General features: G+C 34.8%; 1 protein-coding gene across 2 annotated transcripts; it reads right to left on the reverse strand.

Moving 5' to 3' along the window:
- Positions 1–1,691: 1,691 nt before the first annotated feature.
- Positions 1,692–23,182, reverse strand: LOC139690282 (HEAT repeat-containing protein 3). Of its 2 annotated transcripts, none has more exons than XM_071587637.1 (13): positions 22,934–23,182; positions 22,671–22,843; positions 22,329–22,416; positions 21,462–21,643; positions 20,900–21,009; positions 19,592–19,756; positions 17,424–17,726; positions 12,609–12,822; positions 12,359–12,495; positions 11,162–11,277; positions 9,135–9,260; positions 5,499–5,675; positions 1,692–1,828 (listed from the first exon to the last, which is right to left on the reverse strand). In XM_071587637.1, the coding sequence occupies exons 1-13, from the start codon at positions 23,087–23,089 to the stop codon at positions 1,706–1,708; spliced, it is 2,070 nt and encodes a 689-aa protein (XP_071443738.1). In that variant the 5' UTR covers positions 23,090–23,182; the 3' UTR covers positions 1,692–1,705. The 2 variants fall into 2 exon arrangements, with proteins under 2 accessions (XP_071443738.1, XP_071443737.1); XM_071587636.1 differs by having other exon boundaries at positions 11,162–11,280.
- Positions 23,183–24,632: the final 1,450 nt, after the last annotated feature.

Here is a 24,632-nt window from a genome sequence, read left to right on the forward strand (position 1 = left end):
CTGCCCATGGGCCCAAAGCAATGGGCTTAAGGTTATTCAATAAACTTCCCCATGAAATCAAATATGAAACAAAAGTACCTGTTTTCAAGAAAAAGCTGTTTAACCTTTTAAAAAATAATATGTTCTATTCTGTAAATGAATACCTTGAATTGTCGCAATGCATCAATTCCGGCTTAAACAATTGATATGTAATTATACTAGTGTATTGGTATGTATATATATATATATATATATATATATTGTATCTCTTCTATTGTGAAATTGTGAAAATTATATTTGACGTGTCCTATATTTGTGTATGTATGAATATGCAACAAATCTCCGGACAAATAAATGTATTATTATTATTCCACACATTCTTGAGTGTGCACCTCGGAGCAAATAAAAAAGGCCGACCACCAACAACCAAAGCTTAGCCTTTATGTTGTCTAATTCTTACCACACCTAATTCTCCAAATATTTAATTTTCTGTTACTGCCACCAGCTAGCAGCAGCAACAGAGGTGCGCCAACAAGGCTGGAGTTGACAGAGTGCAGCACTGCGGGCACCAGAGAAGTTCACAGTCACCGAAGACTTCATCGAGATACTATGCAGCGGAAGCACCTGTCTGTCAGCCCTAGAGCATGTGCAATTATTTTTCCATATTTTCAAAAGAAACTGTGTAAAATTTTTCTCGTTAAACTAGCCATATGCTGTAAATAATGTAAAATGCATTATCATTAGTATCAGAAATGTGTGTGCCGTCTTGATTCCTTCACATGTTGAGTCTGTTTTTAATATGAAGTGCTTGTTTGGCCCTATGCTTGTTTTTTTTTTTGGCCCTGTGGCTTGTTTGTTTATCTATCTTTCTATTTGGCCTGTTTTGGATCTGGCCGTGGTGCTTTACTGTACTTTTACTCCTTCGAAGGCTTGATAAAATTCTGTAATGCTTATGATTTGTGAAATTTCTTCATCTGGAACCATTTGCTCTTCTTCCAGAATATCACTTCCAGTTGTCCTAATTAGAATTCCCGTATACAATTGCCCTGCACATATTTCTTCCTTATACAATTCGTTCAAAGCTTATTTCTCTTCACCAATTATTGCTTCTACAATTTTCTTTCACAAAGGTTTCCTCTATTATATCCTCCAAGTTAGGCAGTGAGCTTCTTCAGTGTTTCTTTTAGGCATATTTTCCTCAATGGTGTCACACCAAAAAAGCCCTGAATGTGATCGGTATTTACTAAAATGTATTGCATAAACCTTTACTAATTAGTTTGCTATTTCTAAAAAACTTAAAATTGGAATTTAAACATTTTCCCCATATTAGAATGAAAGGGATGCATTAAGAAATCAATCCAATATGATTTCAACTAATTTGTTACAGAATTCATGACTGAACTATACTCAATTTTCACTAAAATACATGAATTTCTAGATTTTTAAAAAATGTTTTGAAAACCTTTGAATGTTCTTATAGAAATCACTGCAAAGTGACGAACAGACCAATGATTAAAATTTTAAAGTCATTATCCCACCAGAGTTTTAAAAAATGCAATCACTTAAGCATGTAAAAAAAATTAGTTTGCTATTAACTTGTCAATCCAAACAAAGGTATTCAGTTTTAAGTTGACACAGTTGATGAAGTCGTATTTCTCATAATACAATAATATTGCAATGAATATTCTTAGGAACAAATAAGAAACAGTACATAAAGAATATATGTTTAATGTTCCATAGATACATGGGAAATGTGAGTGACTTTATACTCTATAAACCTTTCCAAATTCGTGTTAGCTGTGGATACTACAGCTGCATGATGCCCAAGTGATTTTCGTTGTCGCCATTGCTGAAAAAGATAGAATACATTTGTTATGAGATATTGGTTTTGAAGCATTTCAATATACAAGGAAAAAATTTAGAATGACATTTCTTACAACATTTGTCAAAGGCTTTTGCGGAATATGTACTTCAAATTATGTCTCAATGGCTAAATTTTAAATTCAGCCACAGGCATATACCAGGTGCTATACCACACAGGACGCATGACTATTATAAGTAAACAACAGCTTTAGGAATGAAAGAACTCAAGTTGGGTAGATTACCAAATTCACCAATTTCGTTATCTACCCTAAGGTAAAGGTAGGTTTTCTATGTGAAGGTAGAGATCACTTAACAAAGCCCTATATGCAATTCGAAATTCAAAGATCAGGAGAGCTCAGTTTCTTCCCTCGTTTTGCTTCCCAGGAAGATCTGGTACCTAATTCTAGGTGAAGTTGTGGGTGCCCAAAGGTGACCCCAGGAATCAAACCCAGGCCCCTATTGTCAGTAGCCCAGCTTTCTACCCATTGGAATACCATGGCTCTGATGCCTACTAAAGATGACAAAAACTATACTTAAATGCCAATGTTTGATAGGAAGTCTTTTCTTTTAGAAACTAGTCCATCTTGAACCTTGAAAAACTATCTATAGTATGATTGAAACAGCCCCCATGAAGGATGCATGAATGATAATTTGGCTAGAGAGAGTAGGAGAAAGGCCTCGGACTGCCGCTTTACAGTTTTGAAGACATCCCCAAGAGCTTACTTGAGTATTGCTCTCAGCCAACAGATTTTTGCCACGCTACATGAACACATGTCCCAACATTTTTAAAACTGTAGGAAATTTATAATTTGAAAACAAGTTTTAATTTCATTTAATTTTAAATATGTTCACATATTTCTATAAAAACTTCCTTACTCACTGTTGCTTTCAGTGCTTTCATCAGTTTCTTCTCCATTTATTATAATTTCATTATGAAAACTGCCCATAACAACTTCATTTTCAATAAATGTTAAAAAATGTAACATGCTTGTGCACACTTTTAAGAGGAACAGTGACTCCCTTGACTGCTTCCGTCTTCATAACAGTAAAACCTTTATAAATAATCTCCTGCTACTGACTATGCAATGCCTTCCCTTTCAGTACCTACTTTTGAATCCATGGTTAACTACCAATAAAATCTATAGTAAGCTATATCTTCTATAAATAAGTATAATTAAATTCTAAAGCTGGATACTAATATCTTAAAATTAATAAATGTATATGATAAGTTAGCCGAACTTACAAAATTATCCTATCTAGAAATTGAACTAACCTTATAAAATAAACTAACAATGAAAACTAAAGAATGTTAAATTTTGCCAAATATCAAATGGAAATAACCTAAATAAACCTAATGGAGGAAAAACTAAAAACAAAGCAGGCTCACTAAAACGTATAACTAAAGGGAAAGGCTGAAACAGCAGCAAGGTTGGCAATGGGTGCACATGGTGACAGTGAGGTCTCAAGAATGAATGAAACTTTCTCCCACACCCACCTCCTGCGAGCCCTTCTTGGAAAGGGCATCTATGGCCAAAACTCATTCCTGCTTTCAACCGAACTATACAAACAAAACATTTACACCCCACTTGCTTGGTTAACAGCACACAGACAACTCTGAATGGTGTTTCCTAAATTAATCCAAACTACACATGTTCTCGTGTTATCACCACTGATTTGTACTTTACACCACTGCTATCTATTTACTATAACTACAAATGGAAACCATAAGGAATTTCAAATACAATGATACGACAGTATTTTACAAAAAGCCACACACCAACATATAATAATACCATTCATCTAAGGTACGAGAAGAGAATTGATGACAGGTGCACTTAGTGAAGAGCTGAAGAAAAGACTATTAAAATTTTAACGTGGAACATAGCTGTTCATGGGCTTAAGAACTGGCCTTTTGAGGAAGGAGGATGAGTGTAGCTTGGAGGTTTTTGATAAGTGAGTGTGACTGAAAATGGAGAAAATAAGTTTGATGAGAGTTGTTGAGACAGAGAGAATTGTACATGAATAGAGGCAGTTGCTACACATAATCTGAAAAAGGGCATAGAAATTGGGTAGATGCTCAAAGTCATGTTAGAACGAATAGAGATTGTTAACCAGAGAAGAGTTAGTTGGTGGCGGAATGATTTAGACATGATAAAGGGAGGCAGAAATTATGAAAAAAATGAATAAAGAAAAAAAATGAGAGATTCTTGCGATATGTAAAAGTTGAGGTCATTAGGGACTGCCTAAACGCCTACCTTTAATAGGTGGAGAATCTTGAATGAAATGTTTTGTTAATGAAACACACTAGTGATTCAAAATAATTCTTTGTAATATCATCTAATGTGACTGGATAAGTCACAATCCATACTAAGCAATGATGTAGCTCAGAAATAACCTTCAACATTTATCACAATTCGGGTGCAACAATAGGTACTAAACAATTTATAATTTAATTGTCAAAAGAACAAGACACACACAGATGTTACAAAAGTGAAATACAATTGAATGATTTTAATAATGAATACAGTCACAACTTCGCACAACCTCTGTCAAGTTTCTTCATTGGCTCTCCCAGCAAGTAAATACCAAATTGTCCACACACACAAATGAAATCATTATGAGATTCTGTGCATCTCTTGGAACATGGTATTTTTCATTCTGCATTAGTTTCGGCAGTTATTTTTAGAATGCCTTACATTCAGACTGATCATAGACAATACCTGTAGACAAGGCATAGGCTGACCAACAGCTATTTTCGATAATCTTTCAGTATTCTACCAAATAAGAAGCATAATTTTCATTGATACAAAAATCGATAGACAGTAAATTAAAATTTTTCCTTAGACATCATACATGCACTCTTCAGCGGATATTGTACTGAACTATTTGAGAGATATCGCATTTCACCATCTACCCAATTGTGTTTCAAGGCGGCCAATGCCATGGATAAAAAATCAAAAGCTTCCACTGAATCTTGAACAGACTTAATCAGACAGCAAATGAGAATTATTTTAAAATAGCTAATGAAATGTAATTGCTTATCACTCATTAAAATTGAGCCCAGAAATATTTGATTGGTTTGAAAAAAATTTCTTCAGCAGACACACTCATGCTCAAATTTTCACAGGAATTAACTCTTCGTCCAAGTGCCATTTTTATTACTTTATAATATAAAAATTGATATGATTAATATAGAAGAAAAAAGAAAAACTACCAACTAATTCATGCATTAAGATTGTAAAAGTAAAATTGATTTTAAAGTCCATGAAAACAATGGATTCAAGAAAAAGATTTCAAGATTCAAAACAAGAAAAAAGTGATGATTCAGGTATGAGTGTTCGCAAAGAATTAAATAGTTCTTCATTCAATCAACTTTCCTTATTCTAAATGAAAGATTTTACTGAAAGTTTATGTACTATGATTTTGATAAAATAAAATATACATTCCCAGGGTTGATGCAGTGGTAGGATCCAAAGTGGCTATGGTGCTATTTTGAATTAACACAACACACAATGGCTCCTAAAATAATGAAATCGAATATTTAATTTATCTAGATTTATACATTTATTTTCACAATTTCCTCAATAATTATTTTGGGGTTCAATCCATGTGAGTTTCAATGCAAATGGTTAAAACTTCACTTATGGTTATTTTACCTTGGAACGAAGACTTGGGAGCAAAGTCTTCAGCGAATTTACTAAGCCAATCTGAACTGCAGCTTTGTCAGTGGAGTCTTCGGCAAAAACATCCATGAGAGCATCTAATGCCTCTGCAATTACCCACAGCTTTTCTTCTGCCTTTGTACTGACTTGGAGAAGGAAACTTCCAACAAGCTGAGTTGCCATGTAAAAAAATTTGAACTATAAGCACACAAACATAAAAGGGAGTTCATGATTTCGTAATGACTTTTCGCTTATATTCACTGTCAGAGATTAAGACTGAACATCAGAAAAGCCTTCCTTCTACCATCACAATAATTTATTTCCACTCTTAGTTTACAGCATCACTACTTAACATCTTTTGGAAAAGTTTACTGAATAGTGACAAGGATACAAATAAAGAGAGTTGGACTGTCATCACGTCTACAAAGCAAAGATCAAATTTATACAGACAAAATATATACAGAAAATACCTACGGGCAAGGAGATGGAGATGTCCTCCCACTATGAATATCATATCAAATGATTGTCAGCGTGAAGGTTGAAAATAAGGTGTACAATAGACTCAAGCCATCATGGTTTTTTAAAATTCTGGGAATCCTGAATTAACCAACCAGAGATGACTTTCTAAGCCAAGTTGCAATTTTTATGTGGGTAGTACAACTTTCCTTTGGTAAAACTTTTTATTTCATCAATAATATGAAATATATACATTGAAACCTCATTTCATGACCCTGAAATGTTCCCTTTCCTTAAAAGAATATTTTTGTAAGTTTCATAGAATTTTTGTATTCTTTCAATGTATTCTTAAATCAAAATTAACAATTTCAAAAGTTGAAATATTCCTCGATTTATGACAAGGTGGCAGCTAGAACACACTTCTCTTGGCAAAAGACAAATGAGACACAACAGTAAAGTGAATAACATATAATTTTAAATAAAAAATGTGAATGCTGGTTTACTTGATTTACTAAAAAAGGTAATTTTTCATTCGATGATAGCGAATCATCACTATCACTGCTGAAAAAATGCACAATGTACTTTGAAATGGCTAAATATTCAAAATGTTTTCAAAAAGAAGAATTTTGTAGAATATATACTTGCATATACACCAAATTTAGCTAATACTGTAAATACACCGTTAAACCCATATTTGCATTGCCAGAATTCATGTTTTCCTGCTTTTTACGACAATTTTTTCAGGTCCCATAACATTTCCTATTATTCCAGAATAGGAATTCCAAATTATGCAGAATCCCAGAGTTACATGATTTCATTTTCAGTTTTCCTGCCATTAGTGTCACTGTGTGCCAGAGTAAAAATATTTCACATACTAAAACAGTTACTCATTTAAATGAGTCATTATTTAAAAAAAACTTTTTTGACTTCGTTCTGCACACACACACTTAAAAAAGACAAGAGGGAAAGGTAATGTGAACACATTTTGGGAATAATTTAAATATGGTGGGCTAGCACTCTTACAAGTGCCACAGTAATGGAAATTTGTACTTAAGATGTGTCCAAACCGGTTGGCATTGGGGATAAAGGTTTTAGGTGCCTAAATGCTAGGCCCTAATGAAAAGGTCACTTGAGTTTGGACACCCTCCAATGTAGCTAAGAATAAGGAATCAACAGATGATGCCTGAATGTAAATATTATTTTGTTTTTGATAGCTTGGCAAACTTTTGTGTATATTCAACAGATTCAGGTGAGATGTACGTACGTGAGATGTACCCCGCCACACGCCCTTGCGGCGGCTTGCGGGGTATTATGTAGATGTAGATGTAGATGAGATGTAATGGAAGTTCATAATTATGATAAAAACAAATTTGCACTTTTCCACAGATTTATTTGTAATGTATAATGCGTTTCAGTTCATTGAACCAACTCCAGGTACAAGACTATAGCATACATAGCATTTCTTTTTGTAACAAAAACAAATTTGTGCGTGGTTACAAAACCACATCATGGTTTTTGTGTAATTCTGAGTTCACTTTACAATTCATTTGGCAGTCTTTTATTAAAGTTCTCAACTTCTTTTCTTTAATATAATAACTTGGGCGATTTTTGGCAATAATTTTGTATTCATTTTAACCAATCAGACTATATTTGATTCTTTATAAATTTTCAGTTTTTTAAATATTTTGCTTTAATTATTATGCCAGATAGCTTTACATTCCAATATTTTAAAACTTTTCATATGGCAATTTACTCCATGGTAATTTTTCAGCCATTAATCCTTGTCAGTAATTGTTTAATGTTGTGCTCTGTGTTGATGTAGTTCATTTATATTTATGCATATTTTTCTTGCTAAATGTTTCATATTTTAAGTTAAGCTTAGTATCAATTAAATATTTATCCTACAATTAATATTGGTGGACATTTTTCAATTTTGTTGGTTTCATTACTTGGTGGGCTCACGTGGTGAAACATGAGATTCCTTTTGCAAAGGTTTGGTGAACAAAAAATGTTTACCCAGTTAAATTTATGTAGACAGCTATGTATTTACTAATTGTTTAAACTCTCAAAACACATTATTATGCTTGAAGATTTTTTTTGTCCTGTTTATACACCAAAATAAGATTTAACAAGTACATAAATGAGGCATGGATACAAACACGATGACAAAGACAATGTTCTTAGTCATGAAATGAAGCACCAAGCAAAGAAATATGTTCTTACCTATACATTTCAAATATCTGTATCCAATAACTTGATAAATGGAAGTAATCACAAGAATTAAACTACATTCCTGAGGGATATGCCATCTTTCTTTTGCCTTAGGAAAAGCACTGCGTTACACTGCACTGTGCGTTAAGAAAGCTATTAGTTTTTCAGTGATTAAAAGTGTATTCTCTTGAAGATATAAGCAATATTATTATGACCAACATATATAATACACTCCCGCCATGGCCATTATTCTATAGCTAGTTGTCTTGCTTCTAGCACTTAGGGTTGTAATATGTTATATTTAGGATACACTTGTATCCTAAATCCCGGGGCCTACTAAATTTGCAGAAGGTGTACGTGGTGTGGAAAACCTGCTGGCAATGGTGTGTTCGCAGTAGCACTCTAGTGAAAACTTATGAATAAATGTATCAACTCTGGTGATAATATTTTTTAAATTGACTCAGTCCTACTACTTTTCGGACAGACCTTGTATTCATGGACAAATTTCACATTTCCCTGAATAAAAAAAAAGAGGTAACCAAAATATGTTAAATCTTAAGTTAATTACATAGGTTGGCACTGGATCTTTAGGGATGCATGTACTGAGAAGGAAAATGTGCCACTAAGGAACCCACTGTACCTGATGAGGGGTGATAATAATTGTTTCACTTATAGTTCATGAAAACAGGTAAAATGGGTGTTAACTGTTATTTTTGAGAGTATACTACTACATTATGGTACCTAGAACTGACCAAATAACATACATTGACTCTGAATGAGAGATAAATACGAAAAACCATTTTAAAAATTGATGTAATGGCTAAAAATGGAAAAATTCAGTACATTTTAACTCAGGCTGCACAGTAATGAAATTTTCTTTGGGACTTTTTTAAAATTAAATAATTAAAAAAAAAACGAAATCAGAAATTCCCTTTAGTTCACTACTGAGGTGAATATACATACCCCTATGAGCTCACAACTCTCTTCTGTTGATGAATGGACCAATGCCTCACCCATGATGCCCACTGTTCTGATGATATTGACTCGAGTGTTAGAATCACTGCACTGTGCTTCAACATCTAATAGCACCTGAAAAACAGGGAATAGGGGGGAAACATTCTCCACTTTGAAGAGCATGAACAACAGCATTAAATAACTATCTATGGGCCATTGGTGCATGGAAAATAAATATATTATCCACATAAAACACATGGTTCTTCCATCAATAAAAACTTAGCCACCCAGAATATAACAGAGCAATTACACTAGTATTTAATTTAATAAAATTACAGTTTTTCCAACAGCAAGAAGATTAGAGCATTGACTTAGGATGAAATTAGTATGCATGATAATGAGCTTGTAAATAAAATATGCAAATATTTTACTGCACTCTACTGTAAATAAAGTAAAATTTGCCAATTAAAACTAATATTTCACTAATTTCTCCGGAAACTCATTACACCAACAGAAGACGTGAATGGAATGGGATATTGCACATAAGACCTAAAACATTCATCACACTTACTGAAAAATTATGACCATTTATTTGAACATGAAACTTGATGCATTACTCTGTAACTTCTGGGCTGCTACAAATAGGCTGCCATTAAATTCTATGTGTTTTCAATCCTAGAAATGATTGACATTAGTTTTTGTTTTCCAGGTTTAGTGATTTCATGAGAAGCTTTTAGAGTGCTGTTTAGCTAGGGCATGCTGTATTTTCCATGATATGGTAGTGGCTCACTCCAGCTATCTTAGCCAGCTACAGTGCCAACCAATATTGCCATGCCCAGGCTTTCAAATTGAATAATTTTAATAAAACAAAATCAGAAATTCTCTTTTGTTCCCTCCTGAGTTGAATATACATACCCCTATTAGATCACAGCTGATGAATGGATCAATGCCATCAATCAATCAATGGGATATTATATAAATGGATATTTATATAATATCCAATTGAAAATGGTTTCTCATCAATACTTTTCAAGATTACCTTCCACCCATGGGATCTTCAATATTTTATGGTAACACCAAATATCAAAATCCTTCACCTTCTCTCTCTCTCACTCCATCACCTCATTTGTCCATGCAGGAATATGCCCAACTACCACTATTTGAGGGTCCCTAATGCATTGTCCATTTTGATTTAGAACACTTCAGAGAGATGTAAATCATTCCGGCCCTACTGCAGCCTGCCACCTGCTCCAATTTTTGCTTTCTTATTTTTTCATTTAACTCAGCCTCTCTCTTTCAAAAAACCACATTACCTTTGTTCCTTTTAGATTTATTCCCATCCCATATCTAATGAACTAACATCCCAATGCACTCAGCAATGCTTGCAACCATTTGGCTGACAGGCAAGCTTAAGCTTGACCATATGCAAATTCAAAATTTTATTAATTCCCTGCCGACTTTCATTCCTTTCTCCAGTTCTTGCCATGCCTCTTTAAATCATTACCCCTCTTCTTAAACACTGCCCATCCAAACTATATTTCTGTCACTTGCACTTGAGCAGTCTGCATCATGATATACCGGTTTCAGATAAGTCTCCCATCCCACCAATCTACTCCTAATTTTCTGTTACATATTCATTGATTCCACCTAATTCACTCTATTAAACACCTTTTCGAAATCTATGAGACATACAAATACCTCCTGATGGCATTCTACCTTACTCTCTATTAGTGATATAATTAATGCTATGGCATCACATGTACCTCTCCCCTTTCTGGAATAAAATTGATGATCTCCTAAGTAATCATTTTTCCTGTTCTCCATTCTCTTATTGATGATCACAATTACCACTTCCAAAGGCAAGTAATTTTAAATGCACTATACTCCACAGCCACAGTAATCAAATTTGTATGCAAACTTCAGATATACCATGGTCATTAGATCATGCTTAACAATTTATTTATATAATTTTGCCATAAATAACAAAATTACATAAATAATATAATTTGTTATTATTAGGTGTTCTTAATACATACTTGCAATTTAGCCTTCCCTATATTGCCAGCAAAGCTTTTAGGATCCATCTTGAGAATTCTTTCAGACATGGCTCGCATAGCACCAGTAGCTGCTTCAAAAAGAGCAGCATCCCCAGCTGCTAGGGCAAGAAGTCACTTTTAAAATAATATATCTACACACCAATACTCTAAACATAGTAACTTATAATTGATAAGTGATCTAAGAAGGTGTCTTACAAAGACTAACCATAAATTAATATTTCACAAAATTGAATTAATCTTTCATGAAATGAATGGCATACTCAAACAAGGGTCAACCTCAAGTGAATTAAAAAGTATGCACAAAAAGCATGGCATGTGTAGGGAGTAATCTCTAGCATGAACACAGCTTGTAGGTGAGGTGAGTAAGTGAAGAAGGAGATACTTGACAGAGGTACTATATTTTAGCTGCAGACCTAGAGAAGGTACTACAGCCATATTCTCCAAATGAGTCATGTACATGAAGTCCACATTATGGTGTTAAGAAAATATTCGTATTTTGTTAGTGAAAGCATGGGTGGGTATTAATTATCGAAAATTATGGCAATTAATAATGCATAAATGTGTATCGGAGCACAGGAGGGTAAAGTGTGAGACAGAAATGACAAAAATATTGGACTGGGAATCTTTAAAAATTAGGAGAAAAAATGTTCCACATACTTGAGGAAGAAAAAACTTGGGCAGAATTAATGACGTGGGAAATCCTAATTTAGAGGGAGATATGACATAAGTACAAGGAGAAATGTTGGGCGCATAGTACCAATATTAAAAAATTTAATTTCTCAAGAAAACATTTCATTGACCGGATGTCCACTTGCAAATCTATTTGAGCCCTTCCCAAGTAATTTACGAAAAGATGCAAAATATGTACATGATAATTACATGTATATGTATGAAATTTTATGCATACATTTAAATTGAATGCATGCAACCACCAGGCTAACTGCCAATTTGTTACTATACAGTATCCTATAATAATGATAATAATAAATGGATAATGTATTTTTTAATTCAAATTAATTTGTCCCTCAGACAAGACTTGGGAGATGTTTATTTCATTGTTAATCCATGAATTTGAGCCCATTTACTAATATGAATTGATATATTCAACATCATGAATTTGATTCCTCGTAATTGACTCCATGTGTAATAATTGTCAATTAAATAAATATAACTTACTTTTTTCTTCGCAAACCAAGTTTACAAGCTTTTCCCACAGCGCAAAAGCACCAGGAAATCCTCTCAAGTCACTGTCTGGAACACATGGTAGTACATTCTGTAGACATAAAAGGGATCTACAGCGGAGTGTGCTGACGCTACAATGGTAAAAGGAAAAACTTTTTAAGCAAGTCCACAAAAATGAAAAAAAAGCCTAATTATTGAATTATGGTTTAATATGTCTCAGGGAGCATTGATGAGGAGTACTTGCCTTGACATCAGTAACGTTGTCTCAGGGTGAGTTTCAAGCTTTTTCCAAATCACATCATCTTTTTCAACCTTCTTCAAAATATTTTCAATGTTGCCACTATCCCAGAGAATGGCATCCACTTCAGGAACTCCGCAGCTTAATGCAACATCATTGTATACCATGTCATCCCCAGGAAGGTCTTCACTTTCAGAGCCAACCCAATCATCATCCTCATCTAAGGGCCCATGTTCAGAAGATAAAATATAAATGTAAATTCATGTTTTTGAAGAACCTAGGTAGCACAAAAAGTACTGCAAAATTCATAATAATATACACTGTCCAATGAAAGGACTTCATAATTTAAATTAGTTTATACTTTTCTTTGGATTATTATGATACACTGAGTGATACTGAATCGTGCACCCAATTTTGGGGCAATGAGAGCAGGGCAAACAACAAGCATTTTTTGTCATCAACCACACATTTGGGTTTCTGGTGTTAAATCAAGGCACAGATGCCACCATAGCTTTAGGCTGTGCAAATGTCAACGACAGCATCGTCATTGCTCCTCAAAATAGCCATTAACTGCTGACATCACTTCTTCACGATTGGAAAATCTTTGACTAACGAGCCATTTTTTAAAGTTTGTGAACAGAAAATAATCTGAGAGGGCAAATAGGGTGCATGAGGTAGCAAATCAAACTTTCATATATGAATTTTGGCCATTACAATAATGGATTTGTGAGCTGGTGCATTGTCTTGATGAAACAACACTTTCTTCTTAGTCAAATGTGGCCGCTTTGGTTGATTTCTTCGCTCAAATATTGCAATAACTTTGCATAATACTCGCCGTAGAGATATTTTCCTTTTCCAAGATAGTCATTGAAAATTACCCCAAGCATATCCCAGAAAACCGATGCCATGACCTTGCCTGCAGATCTTCGCCTTCTTTGGAGCCGGTTCTCCCTTTTGAATCGATTGTCGTGATTGTTCTTTTGTCTCGGGTGTGAAGTAATGGACCCATGTTTCACCCATGATTATGAAACAGTGCAAAAATTCTGCTTTGTTGCTTGTGAAAGTTGGCTAAACACTCAATTGAAACATCTTCACCGCACCGGTTTTGCTGGAGTGTGAGCAAATGCGGCACCCATTTTGCACACAGCTTTCTCATGTCCAAATTTTCAGTTAATATGCTACATACAGCACTCTTTGAAATGCCTCCTATGTCTGCTAGCTTGCACACTTTCAGTCGATGGCCATCCAGTATCACTTTGTGAATTTTCTTCACTGTTTCTGGCGTCGTCACCTCATTTAGTTGACCAGTGCGATGCTCGTCTTGACAGCTCGTACTCTCTAATAATTGATTTTTATGTACCAAGGGGGATTCAAAAAGTAAGATCCCCTATTTTTTTCATGAAAAATCAAATTTATTCTCGACTTTGCGTACATTGTTGTAAAGGTTGAGCATTTAGCCATTTAAACTCTGCTACACAATATTTTACTGCTGTAAACGAAGGAGCAGACTAACCCAGAGTAGAACCCAGTTCAGCTTTCATATAAGTTGGGCTGAGGCCTTTCAAATAAAGTATTGTATCACATAACAATGATCAATTTTCTCTATTTTCACAAATTCACTGAAAACGTTTACTATAGATGGCTGCCAAACATATACTAAACCATGCAGTGTCTTCATACAGGAAACATTTGCTTTATAGATTGCATTATTTCTAATAAAGTGATATTTTTCAAACAACCACCACCATCTCTGGGTCAGGCCGGGTATTTCTGGACCTTGCCATGTATATGAAGGAGAGTACATTCATAAAGTACTTGCCATGGGTCAAAAATGAGTTGTTTCTAAGAGCATATTGCTCAGGAAAGATCCATCGTTGCTCTCTCTCTCCCTCTTAACATTCTATGACAAAATGTAGTGATTTTGTCCATTAATGTTTCGGAAATGCTATGAAAACAATGGTTTAAAAATATCCTGAATGTTTTTCATCATTACATTTTAAGTTCTTTAGGTTATAAAGAAATAATTTAATTGCTTGTTTTTTTCTTCTTAAAATTTAAAATAACTAATAGTTATGTATTATAATAACTAATAAGTAGCTTGAAAATTGGAAACTGTTAATATAGATTTGTAATCATGAAATGGAGGTGGTACAATAAAGTGACATAATATGGTAAAATGTAAACATGTTTGATATATTATCATGCATGGTATCCAATTTCATTGGGACTAAAAACCAGTTGATTTACTTAATGACTTAATTATTTATTTAGCAAAAGTTCTTATTGAACACTCACTGCTGATTAAGGAGGTATGCTCACAGTAGAGATATTAAGAATATTTTCTATTGTCTCCCAAACATTTGATATTATCGATTAAATCATGATCACATGCGCCATTTTATTCCCCCTGCTTCTGAGGGTAAAAAGAAACATCATTAAAAAGAAACTACGTATCATTATCAGGTGATGATGATGTGCAGCATTGAAACCATGGTTGTGAAACATTAAATCTTTATGGTGGAAATGTTAAGTTTCTTTTTACCCTCATAATGATGGAATTCCACAAAGTTCCCCTGCTTATGGTGGAATCAATCTGATAAAAACTGTTACACACACCCTTCGGTTTTTGAAAATGGTTTCATGGGTAAGAGAGACAATGTTCATTAAGGGGGCTATTTGATTACTTGCTAAGGATATTTGTAGCCCCCTTCACGTTGCCCCCAATGACTTCCAAAAATCTGGGCGCCTCTGTTTATGCCAGTGACTAAAGAGCATTTCACGTAGCTAAAGTTATGAGAGCTTTCAGAAGTTGCTATACTTTCTTTACATCTATATGTAGACAAAATTGTGTCTATCATTTAATAGAAACCAATTTGTTCATACAAGACCCTAAAATATTTCCCATAAGCAATGGAAATAACCTTGGGATCAGAATTTATAACCTAGGTCATGAAGAAATGATTTAAAGTGCCTAAATACCCATTAATATATTTTGATAGAGTTATTTTCATCCATTTGGCACATGTCCCTTCATTATCAGAGCCATTAATAAATACCAATATTAAATGAATGTGAATACTAGCAAAACCTGTAGAAGATAGCTATAACAAGATACACTGCCCACTTTTTTACTGCTTTTCTTTCCTTGTGATACATGTCCTCTTATTTTTGCAATTTAAAAATTAACTACAATAAATAATATATTCAGGAAAGTCAAGTCGAATCGAATCCCAGTCAAGGCGAATGATTTTTACACTCTGAAATTCTTGCATTGAATTGCACGTTATCAGATGACACCGTTAAAAGTTACTGTTGCGGCATCTCCCGCCGTTTCTTTGAAGTAATAAGATTAAATTTACATCAATTCATCAGAGTATTTATGCAAGGTCATAATTTCAAGGTAAATAATTAGAAAAACGCTCCATTGTGGCCTCTTTACTTTCAGGGGATGTAGAATACATAAGTATTAATATTGCAATAGAAAATTGCATCTGCCATTCAAGAAACAGATTCTAAATATCCAGATGCAGTTAATGAAAATATTAGGCCAGATAAAATGAAAACATTAGAGGCCTGAACGAATCTTCAATGATGATGAGACATGTTTATTTTTGAAAAAAATGCCACAAAGAACGAGGTCAGTTAAAGATGAACACTTGGCTATTGACTAAGCGAAAGACAGATGCACTTTTCTTATTTGCACAAATACAGGGGGAGAAGTGCAAACCTATGGTTGAGTAAAGAATGGAATATCAAAGGGCACTCATTTGAAAAACCAAAAGCTTGCTCCCCGTATTGGAGAAGAATTACAGTAAAGCTATCGGATCACTGCTAGACTCTTCGAGGATTGGTGTGAAAATTTATTCAATTGTTAAGTGATCAAATACCCCAAAGAAAAATTCTTGAATTTGAGGTACTCATAGTGGTTGATATTGCACCTGGTCATCTGAAATCTCTTCCAGCAATTAACGTTATTAGCACCTAATAAACTTTTTATTTATTTTTATATTAATTACTGTAATTGCTGGAAATCCTATGATCGAGATAGTACAAGTTATTGTTAAAAATGACAGGGAAACAGTTTTCATTGATACATTTTTTTTTGATTTTGTATTATAAATGCTCTATATATTATTCGTAGATATATGGATAGTGTAATTATTACACTATATGGTTTTTACTTTAATGGTCATTTCTTTAATTTAATTTTTAGTAATTAGGATTGCACATTGCACAACCCTAGGGCCAGGGTGTTATTGCATACTTTGAAGTCATGTTACAACTGCAGAAGTTTTGCTAATAATCTTTCAATTCTGGAGGCAAATGAATCTTTAAGAATTGGTGGTTCGTGGAAAAAATTTGATATTTTGAAGTTCAATCATTATTTGGTAGTCTACAGTTTAAAGCAGGATTTGAATGAACACAACCCATACAATGGCACAATGATACATTCCCTTGCATCTTCTAACATAACAATCTGACACCAGAAACAACAATTAAACCCTATTCAATTCCGTATACTTCCTTCTTCCCTACATTCCATCTGCCATCCCTTTCCTAGTCTTACCCTTCCTAGTTTGCATAACATTCTCTGCTCTATCACAGTCTTCAACATTCCTTCACAAATCAAAATGCTCTACAACAATTTTTCCTGCCTCCTTTGGATTCCTCCAAACAATCCCATCTCCTACCCCTCCTCCCATATCCAGCACTATCTCATTTGCTTTCCTTTCTATGGTCACCTGATAATTAATTAATGTGTGCTTCACTTTGAAAAATTTAGTTTTTAGTTTCTTCTGATGAAAATAAATGCATACTAACCTTCCTTATAATACAAATTAGTCACCAACTCTACAGCAACTGTTTGAGCCATTACAAGTGAAACAGCATCTTCAATTAGGATAGCTAGTGAATCATCAACTTCCATTGATTCATTGGATTCCTCCTCATCATCCGGTGAAATGGATGTATGTCCTGATCCATTTTCTTGTGATAGCAGGTCATGGATCACACTAATTGATTTTCTATGGTTCACACCCAAGGCATCCTTTATGGTTACTGCTAGCCTCATATTAAGAACAGGCAACATACCCGGGGATATTTTTGAAATATTTAACACAATACCTAGAGGAGAAAAAAACAAGTTCATGTTACATTTGATGATAAAATATCAAAATGATTTGATGAAAACAACTGCCATCTACTATCATTTTTTTAACTTTTTATGGGAGGCGTCTGACAGCCAAGGTCATTTGCGCCATGGGGATGGATGGGAAAGGAAAGGCAGAGAGACACCTAGCGTCGGCCTTAACCTACTCTTGTTGAAAGGCACCAAGGGGTTCACAGTTTAATGCCCCATCTGATGGGCATCATACTCACTCAAAGTGCTCTTCACAAAGCACTTCAAGTAGGGATCGGGATACCACTGAAAAATATTTATTGTCTCCAGGATTTGAACCCGAGCCCTCTAGGGATTCATCTACTCTCCTCCAGGATGTTAACTGATGTATCAGTTCAAAATATAATTAGCGACCCTCATATTTCATTTTTAATTATCAAAGAAAATCTAATTATTTCTGTAATTTCAAAAGACGAAAATTTTAATACTAAGTTGCTCCAGTGAACTGTGCCTCATCAAGGAGCACCAGTGCCACAATGCTAAACTTGAAACATGAAATGAGATTAAATTAATACACAGATTACTAAAACTAACAATATATTTTCATACTACGGGGCCAGACAACTGGAGTTAAATGATGTCTCTCAATGTAAGCCATAACCACATACCACAATTCATGCTTAAGGCATGATTCAAACTGGAGGCATTTGCTTATAATGCACTCAGATACACCATGCTACTATAATTAACAATATATATGGTTCTAAATATTCAAATTGAAACATCATATTAACTAGGAGATATTTCTTCGGACATATTTCCATTTTAAACCACTCATGAACAACGTGAAAGAGAAATACATTGACATTGTTCCCTGAATTTAATGTTCATCAATGAGTGACCTGTTTATGGAAATATATACGAGGGCGGTTCAATAAGTACCCGTGTTAGATATGAAGAAACCATTTTTTCAAAATCATTTTGTTTATTTTAAACATAGTCCCCTTTTAGAAAGATACCCTTCTCCCAACGTTCCGGCCAATTTTTTTAACCCCTCCAAAAAATATGATTTGTCGAACTCTACAAAATATGCCTCTGTCTTGGCGATAACTTCCTTGTTTGAGCTAAATTTTTTTCCCGCGAGCCATTTCTTCATGTTAGGGAATAAGAAAAAGTGGCAGGGAGCCAGATCGGGTGAATACGGGTGGTGTGGCAGCAATTCATAACGTAGTTCATGCAAAGTTCAAAGTTGACAGCCAGATCAGCTTGTTGTCCACCATGAGCAATCGCGGCACCCATCGGGCTGACAATTTTTTCATCGCCAACTTATCATGTAAAATATTAATTGCCCTTCTGGTCGACACACCCACGGCCTCTGCTACTTTGCGCACTTTCGTTTGTCGATCAGCGAGAATCATGGCGTAGACTTTTTGAATGATTTCCTCAGCAAACACATCTGCCGGGCGTCCTGGTTGCTCCTCATCAAAAACAGATGTTCGCCCACGTTTAAATTCGTTGAACCAATATTTAACTGTGGTCATAGATGACGAAGTGTCCCCATAAACAGCATCCAACTTCGCTTTTATCTCCTCGCATTTCTTCCCATCCAAAAACAAAAAGCGAATTAATGAATGATACTGCTCTTTTTCCATCTTAGCAAAAATCATGAAACACGTCTTACTCGAATGGCTGCCAAATCCAAACTAACCTTTAAATCAGTCTGAAATTTGTTTCACCATCGTTTGATAGATGGCAGCACACGAAGATAACAAACTTCCCTCAGGAACGTCCTTTGTCGTCAAACATGGGTACTTATAGAACCGTCCTCGTAGATTCTATTTGACATGCAATAATCTTAAGTGGAAATTACCTGCAACTAAAACCCGCAAAAGGAGATACTTAGAAGTGTTTTCACTTTCTCCTATCTCTCCTTCGAAGTTAGGTGAAAGAATTTTAAGAAGAACTTCCTCTGAGGTTCGACTGATTTCATGAGCAGTTACTTCATTATTTTCTGTGAGGGTCTGAAGACAATGAGCTGAAATTAGACAAAATAACATTAACAAAAGGAATTCTTCAATAATTTTCTATACATCTCACCATATGTACTATATATCCACTCAAATCTTTTATTTTCTAGCAGTACAGATAATTCATGCAATTTCAGGTAGATTACAGTATACTCTTACTAATTTGTGGTAATCCAACTGGATTAGTAAGATGCTTTGTAAACACAACTGTCACGAGAAAGGACTATTAAATTACTGAACACTTGATAAGTGCAGAAATTTGACTGCAATTTGAGAAAAGTGCTTCATTATGTTAATTAAATCTGCAGAATCATAACCCAAAATCTTGGAAGTCATTGCAGGATTGGAATTGATTTTAACAATTTCTCCATTCATTTCAAAATTAACTATAAAGTTTCATGACTATGTTATCAATATTAAAATAAAATTCAGCATTAGAGACCTAAAAAAAAATGAAATTGAGTAAAACCGAATTAAGTACAATTAAACCTGCAGGTAACCATTAGTGAAAATGGCACTTAACAGTTGTATTCACATGGTTTGTATAAAAAGTAAAAGGAAAGTTTTAGAAAAATTAGATTTATTCTTGCTATTGCTTCAATGCCACCAAATTTTTCAAAGTATATCCCTCGAGCATTGACCATGGTAGTGTTCTTTTAGGGAGGATTTCACTTTTCGAAGTAGGAAATAGTCTGCTGGTGCCAAGTCGCGACTGTAGGAGGGTTGGGGAATTGTCACGAAGCCATTGCAAGTGTTTGCAAGCAGGCACTTGACTCTGCTTTTAATCATCCGTCAAGGCCTTCAAGAAGAGTTTTGCGCAGATCTTTCGAATTGCTAAATTTTCAGTGATAAAGGTGTGCACTGTCATCTTATCAATGCCAATGTGACAGTCTGAATTCAGCGCTTCACGCACACATGAGGAAAATATTGTTACCAATGCTTTTTATACAAATCTTGTATAACAGATATATTAGTACAATGCAAAATGAATTGCAAAATGAAAATTTTAAAAGGAGATTTTCCTGTATTAAACTGTTAAGTGCTATCTCTACTACTTACACTAATGATCAAGTGCAGGAGTATTTGCACTTAGTAAGCTCTAAATTTGTAATGTTTGGGGGCAGCTACGCAAGGAAATATTTGAAACTTACCAACGGCCACCGCAGCATCAACTCCACACACTTTGGGATTGAGGCAAGGAGTAAGGCATGACACTATATTCTGCTGATTGAATATTTTCACTGCTAGATCACTACTTTTGCTGCAAATAAATACAAAGTTATTAGGATAATTAGTACGTTCCAATTTGGCAGCATTATAGCAATTGCTCTGGCAAATGCTTAATTTTAAATTGGGATGACAATGAAAACAGAGACTATTCAGATTGCACTAATTAATTTTCTCCAAAATTAAGGAAGGAGGGGCAACCCCAAAAGCTTCTTACTTCAAGGAAGGTGTTCATAGAAGCACCCCTCAGTTGTAATGTCAATCATAATTGGCTATTGATGATGTTTTTTGAAAGAAAACTTTCATTTCTCAGGAACTTTTCCTCAAATTTCTCTAATACTAAGTGGCACATTCTACTAAGATCCATGTAAGTTGAACTTTGACTCGAGTTGCCATAACTTACAACAATCGTAGTGTTTCTATTGATGGCTTATAATTTTTCATTACATTAACCTTAAATGAAAGATTAAAACCATGCCTACTTACCACAAATTCCATAATAGGTGAACACCTTGGGTGAAGGTATTAACAAGAACATCATCCTTCTGGGCTACTTTTGAATATTTTTTATTCCTTTTTGATTTTTTTTTGGTCCCGCATGCCTCCTCCTGCTCCATGGCTGAAGAACCTCCATTTCCATTACTCGGAATCCAGTTGGAAGAGTAAAACTACAAGTGTAATTCAGGTCTAATTATACTCAATGTGTGCCATGAATAAAAATTACGCTAAACATAGGTAACATTGTTTCAAATTTAGAGCCAAAGATGAAACTGCTATCAGCTTCGTCTTCCTTCAACTGTTGTATGGCAATCAAATGCTAACAACATTTATATTATCAATAGGGGAGTGGTTTTGCAATAGAGGCTAGAGGTGTTCTTTGTGTATTGACCTTACTGAAACTAATTGACAATTGAAAAATCTTTGCAGTATTTCACAACCATTTAAACCACAATATAACATATTCCACATTATTTCGTATAATTAGGGCACAAAGTTGTCACAGTTGTAAATATTGAGACCTATTTCCACAAATTTAATACATCCACCACCCCATAATCACCAAATAATGTTGGGTGTGAGATGAGTTCAGAAGTTGTCATAATTCAGATTATTTTTTGTTAACAGCATAACTTATGTGAAACCATTATGCCACCCGGCATTTTTCAAAGAAAAATTCCATGGCGGATACCTATATTTTTAATACCACTTGAATACTGCCATTTTAATACCCCCTAATTAACCTTGTCTAATTGCATATTGAATTAAAAATTTACTCATAAAATTCTGAAACTTTATCCACAAATTCTTTGGGCCACTTCAAGACTTCCGTCAAATTTGGCAGTTGGGACTAACCTTTTCGAAAAGAGCAAAAACGTATGTGAGAACGTCTTCGTCCACAAGGATGTCACATATTTCTGGCATGCCCATTCCACTTATGTTCCTGTAATGATAACATGGATGTTTGAGGAAAAACTTTTTTCAGACCTATGAATAATTCCATTAAGTTTTTAAATGTTAAATCAGGAGTGAGATTTTAGGTCAGGGCACCTATGCGTTCATCCAGATGTTTAACCCAGATGGTATGTGTGTGAATCATGACTTGGAAAAACTGAATTATATGAACTAAAACAATTTCAAACGGAAAAACTTCGAAGTCAAGACGTTTCATTATTGGACGAAAACCAACACACTAACCTCAAAGCCACCGCCGCTGCTTCCCTAATCGGCGGATTTGGGTCAACTAGCAATGGACCGACAACCCTGACGAGATTATGTCTCAGCATGCTATCAACAAAGCTGTCGTCTTCTGTCATTGAGGCCAGAGTGTTCAAACCACACATCTTTGAGTCGAGGCCATAAGTCTTCAACTGCATGGATAAAAGTAAATCTATCATAAATCACTTCAAAATTTGACACTTACAGTAGACAAAATTTTACCATTTGATAACACAACTTACTTGGTCTAAAACTGTTTGAATTATTTGCTCATGTTTGCTCGGTGTTTGGCCAGGACTGGACCCTCCAGCACTCTCTTCCAACTCGATACTTTTGACACTCGGCAAACCAGTAGGATTGTTTTTCTTTCCGTATTTACGATTTTTAGTCTTCCCCATTTTACTTTCACGAAAGAGTCACTTATCAGCTGATCACCGCGACGGCTTAATTCAATTTATAACTTTACCACATGGTCACCATCGAATCCACTTCCGCTTTCACGCGACGGCGTCGTCATTTGATTTTTTCAGACGTCTTTTAAAGTTTCACGCTTTCGACTACAGATGTCCTCAGTAGTAGCTAGTGGATATTTCTTCAACTTGGATCTTTGAGCGGGAAAAATGAGTGATTCTAAGTAGAAATGTGATGGAAGGGTATATAACTCCGTTGAATTAACTATTCCGCAGTCAAAATACAATTAGTACTTCATATTTAATGGCTAATGATCTTCTCGTACTGGATATTTCTTATTATTGTGGTGGATACGTTTTTGCTACATGAGGTCCCCGAGATAGCTTCTCATTCCCACCATTTCCTGCCGATATATTCTCCCTATTTGGGATAATTTTCTCAGGCACTTGAAGACTGCAGAAGACCTGATGTGCCACTCGGGGTGGGTTCCCTCCTTTATTTTTGCTTACGGTAATATTGGGTCCATAAGTCCAAACTTCACATAATGGCTCAGAATTCTTCATATCGGAGTAAAGTAATTTTATTTATTGTACTCGCCAACGTTGTTAAATGATGCTATTAACGATTTGGTTTGAGGGGTTTTTAAAACAATTTTAACTTGGAAACCAAAACAATTAATACAAATAAGACTCTGGGAAAAAGATAGGTAGATACGGATGCATCAGCTACAAGTCAACTGTCTTCAGAGCCGTTTACGACATTTCAGAGATTTGAAATATTTAAAAGGTACATATGAAATGGCTACGGGAATAAAATATACAACCACAAAATAAAACAAATTAAAAATGAGGTAATATCTACAGTCGAAGTAGGGAAGAATCTCTCCTATTAGAACTAGAAAAAGGCACACTGGAACATGTGGAGGAGCAGGATCACTAGTAATGGAAAAAGCAAAAAATACAGAGTAAGCCGAATAGGAATAGCGAAGAAGGCTCTCTATCAGAAGAAGCAACTACTCATGGGAACAAGTACTCACATATTAACAAAGAAATGATTTGTTAAGAGATACACAATATAAATTGAATCTTCTTTTCTACGGATATGAAACTTGGACGTTAGAAGCAACACAAGAAAAGGAAATTGGAAGTGATGGAAATATGAGTATAAATAAGAATTCTGAAAATAAAAAGATACACAGAACTACAAATAAATAAGTACTTTGATGAGTGTGTAAAGAGGACCCAATGGAGGAGCCGATGGGAGACAAGAAGAAGGCTCCATGAAAACTCAACACACACAGGATGAAAGCAAAATAAGACACATTGGACATATCCTAAGGCAGGACAGTTCACGGAAGAACATGATTGAATGAAACATGGAGGGGAAGAATCAGAGGAAGGCCTAGGATCAGCTACGAGAATCAGTTAATAGAAAATTTCGGTTCAAGAAGGTACGAGAGAATGAAGACATTGGTAGGAAAGAGAATAATCTAGAAAGCTGCCGGAATCCAATCCTCGAATTTGATAACCC

The sequence above is a fragment of the Hetaerina americana genome, unplaced genomic scaffold (assembly GCF_022747635.1).
Source record: "Hetaerina americana unplaced genomic scaffold, ioHetAmer1.1.p SCAF_3, whole genome shotgun sequence".
NCBI lineage: Eukaryota > Metazoa > Arthropoda > Insecta > Odonata > Calopterygidae > Hetaerina > Hetaerina americana.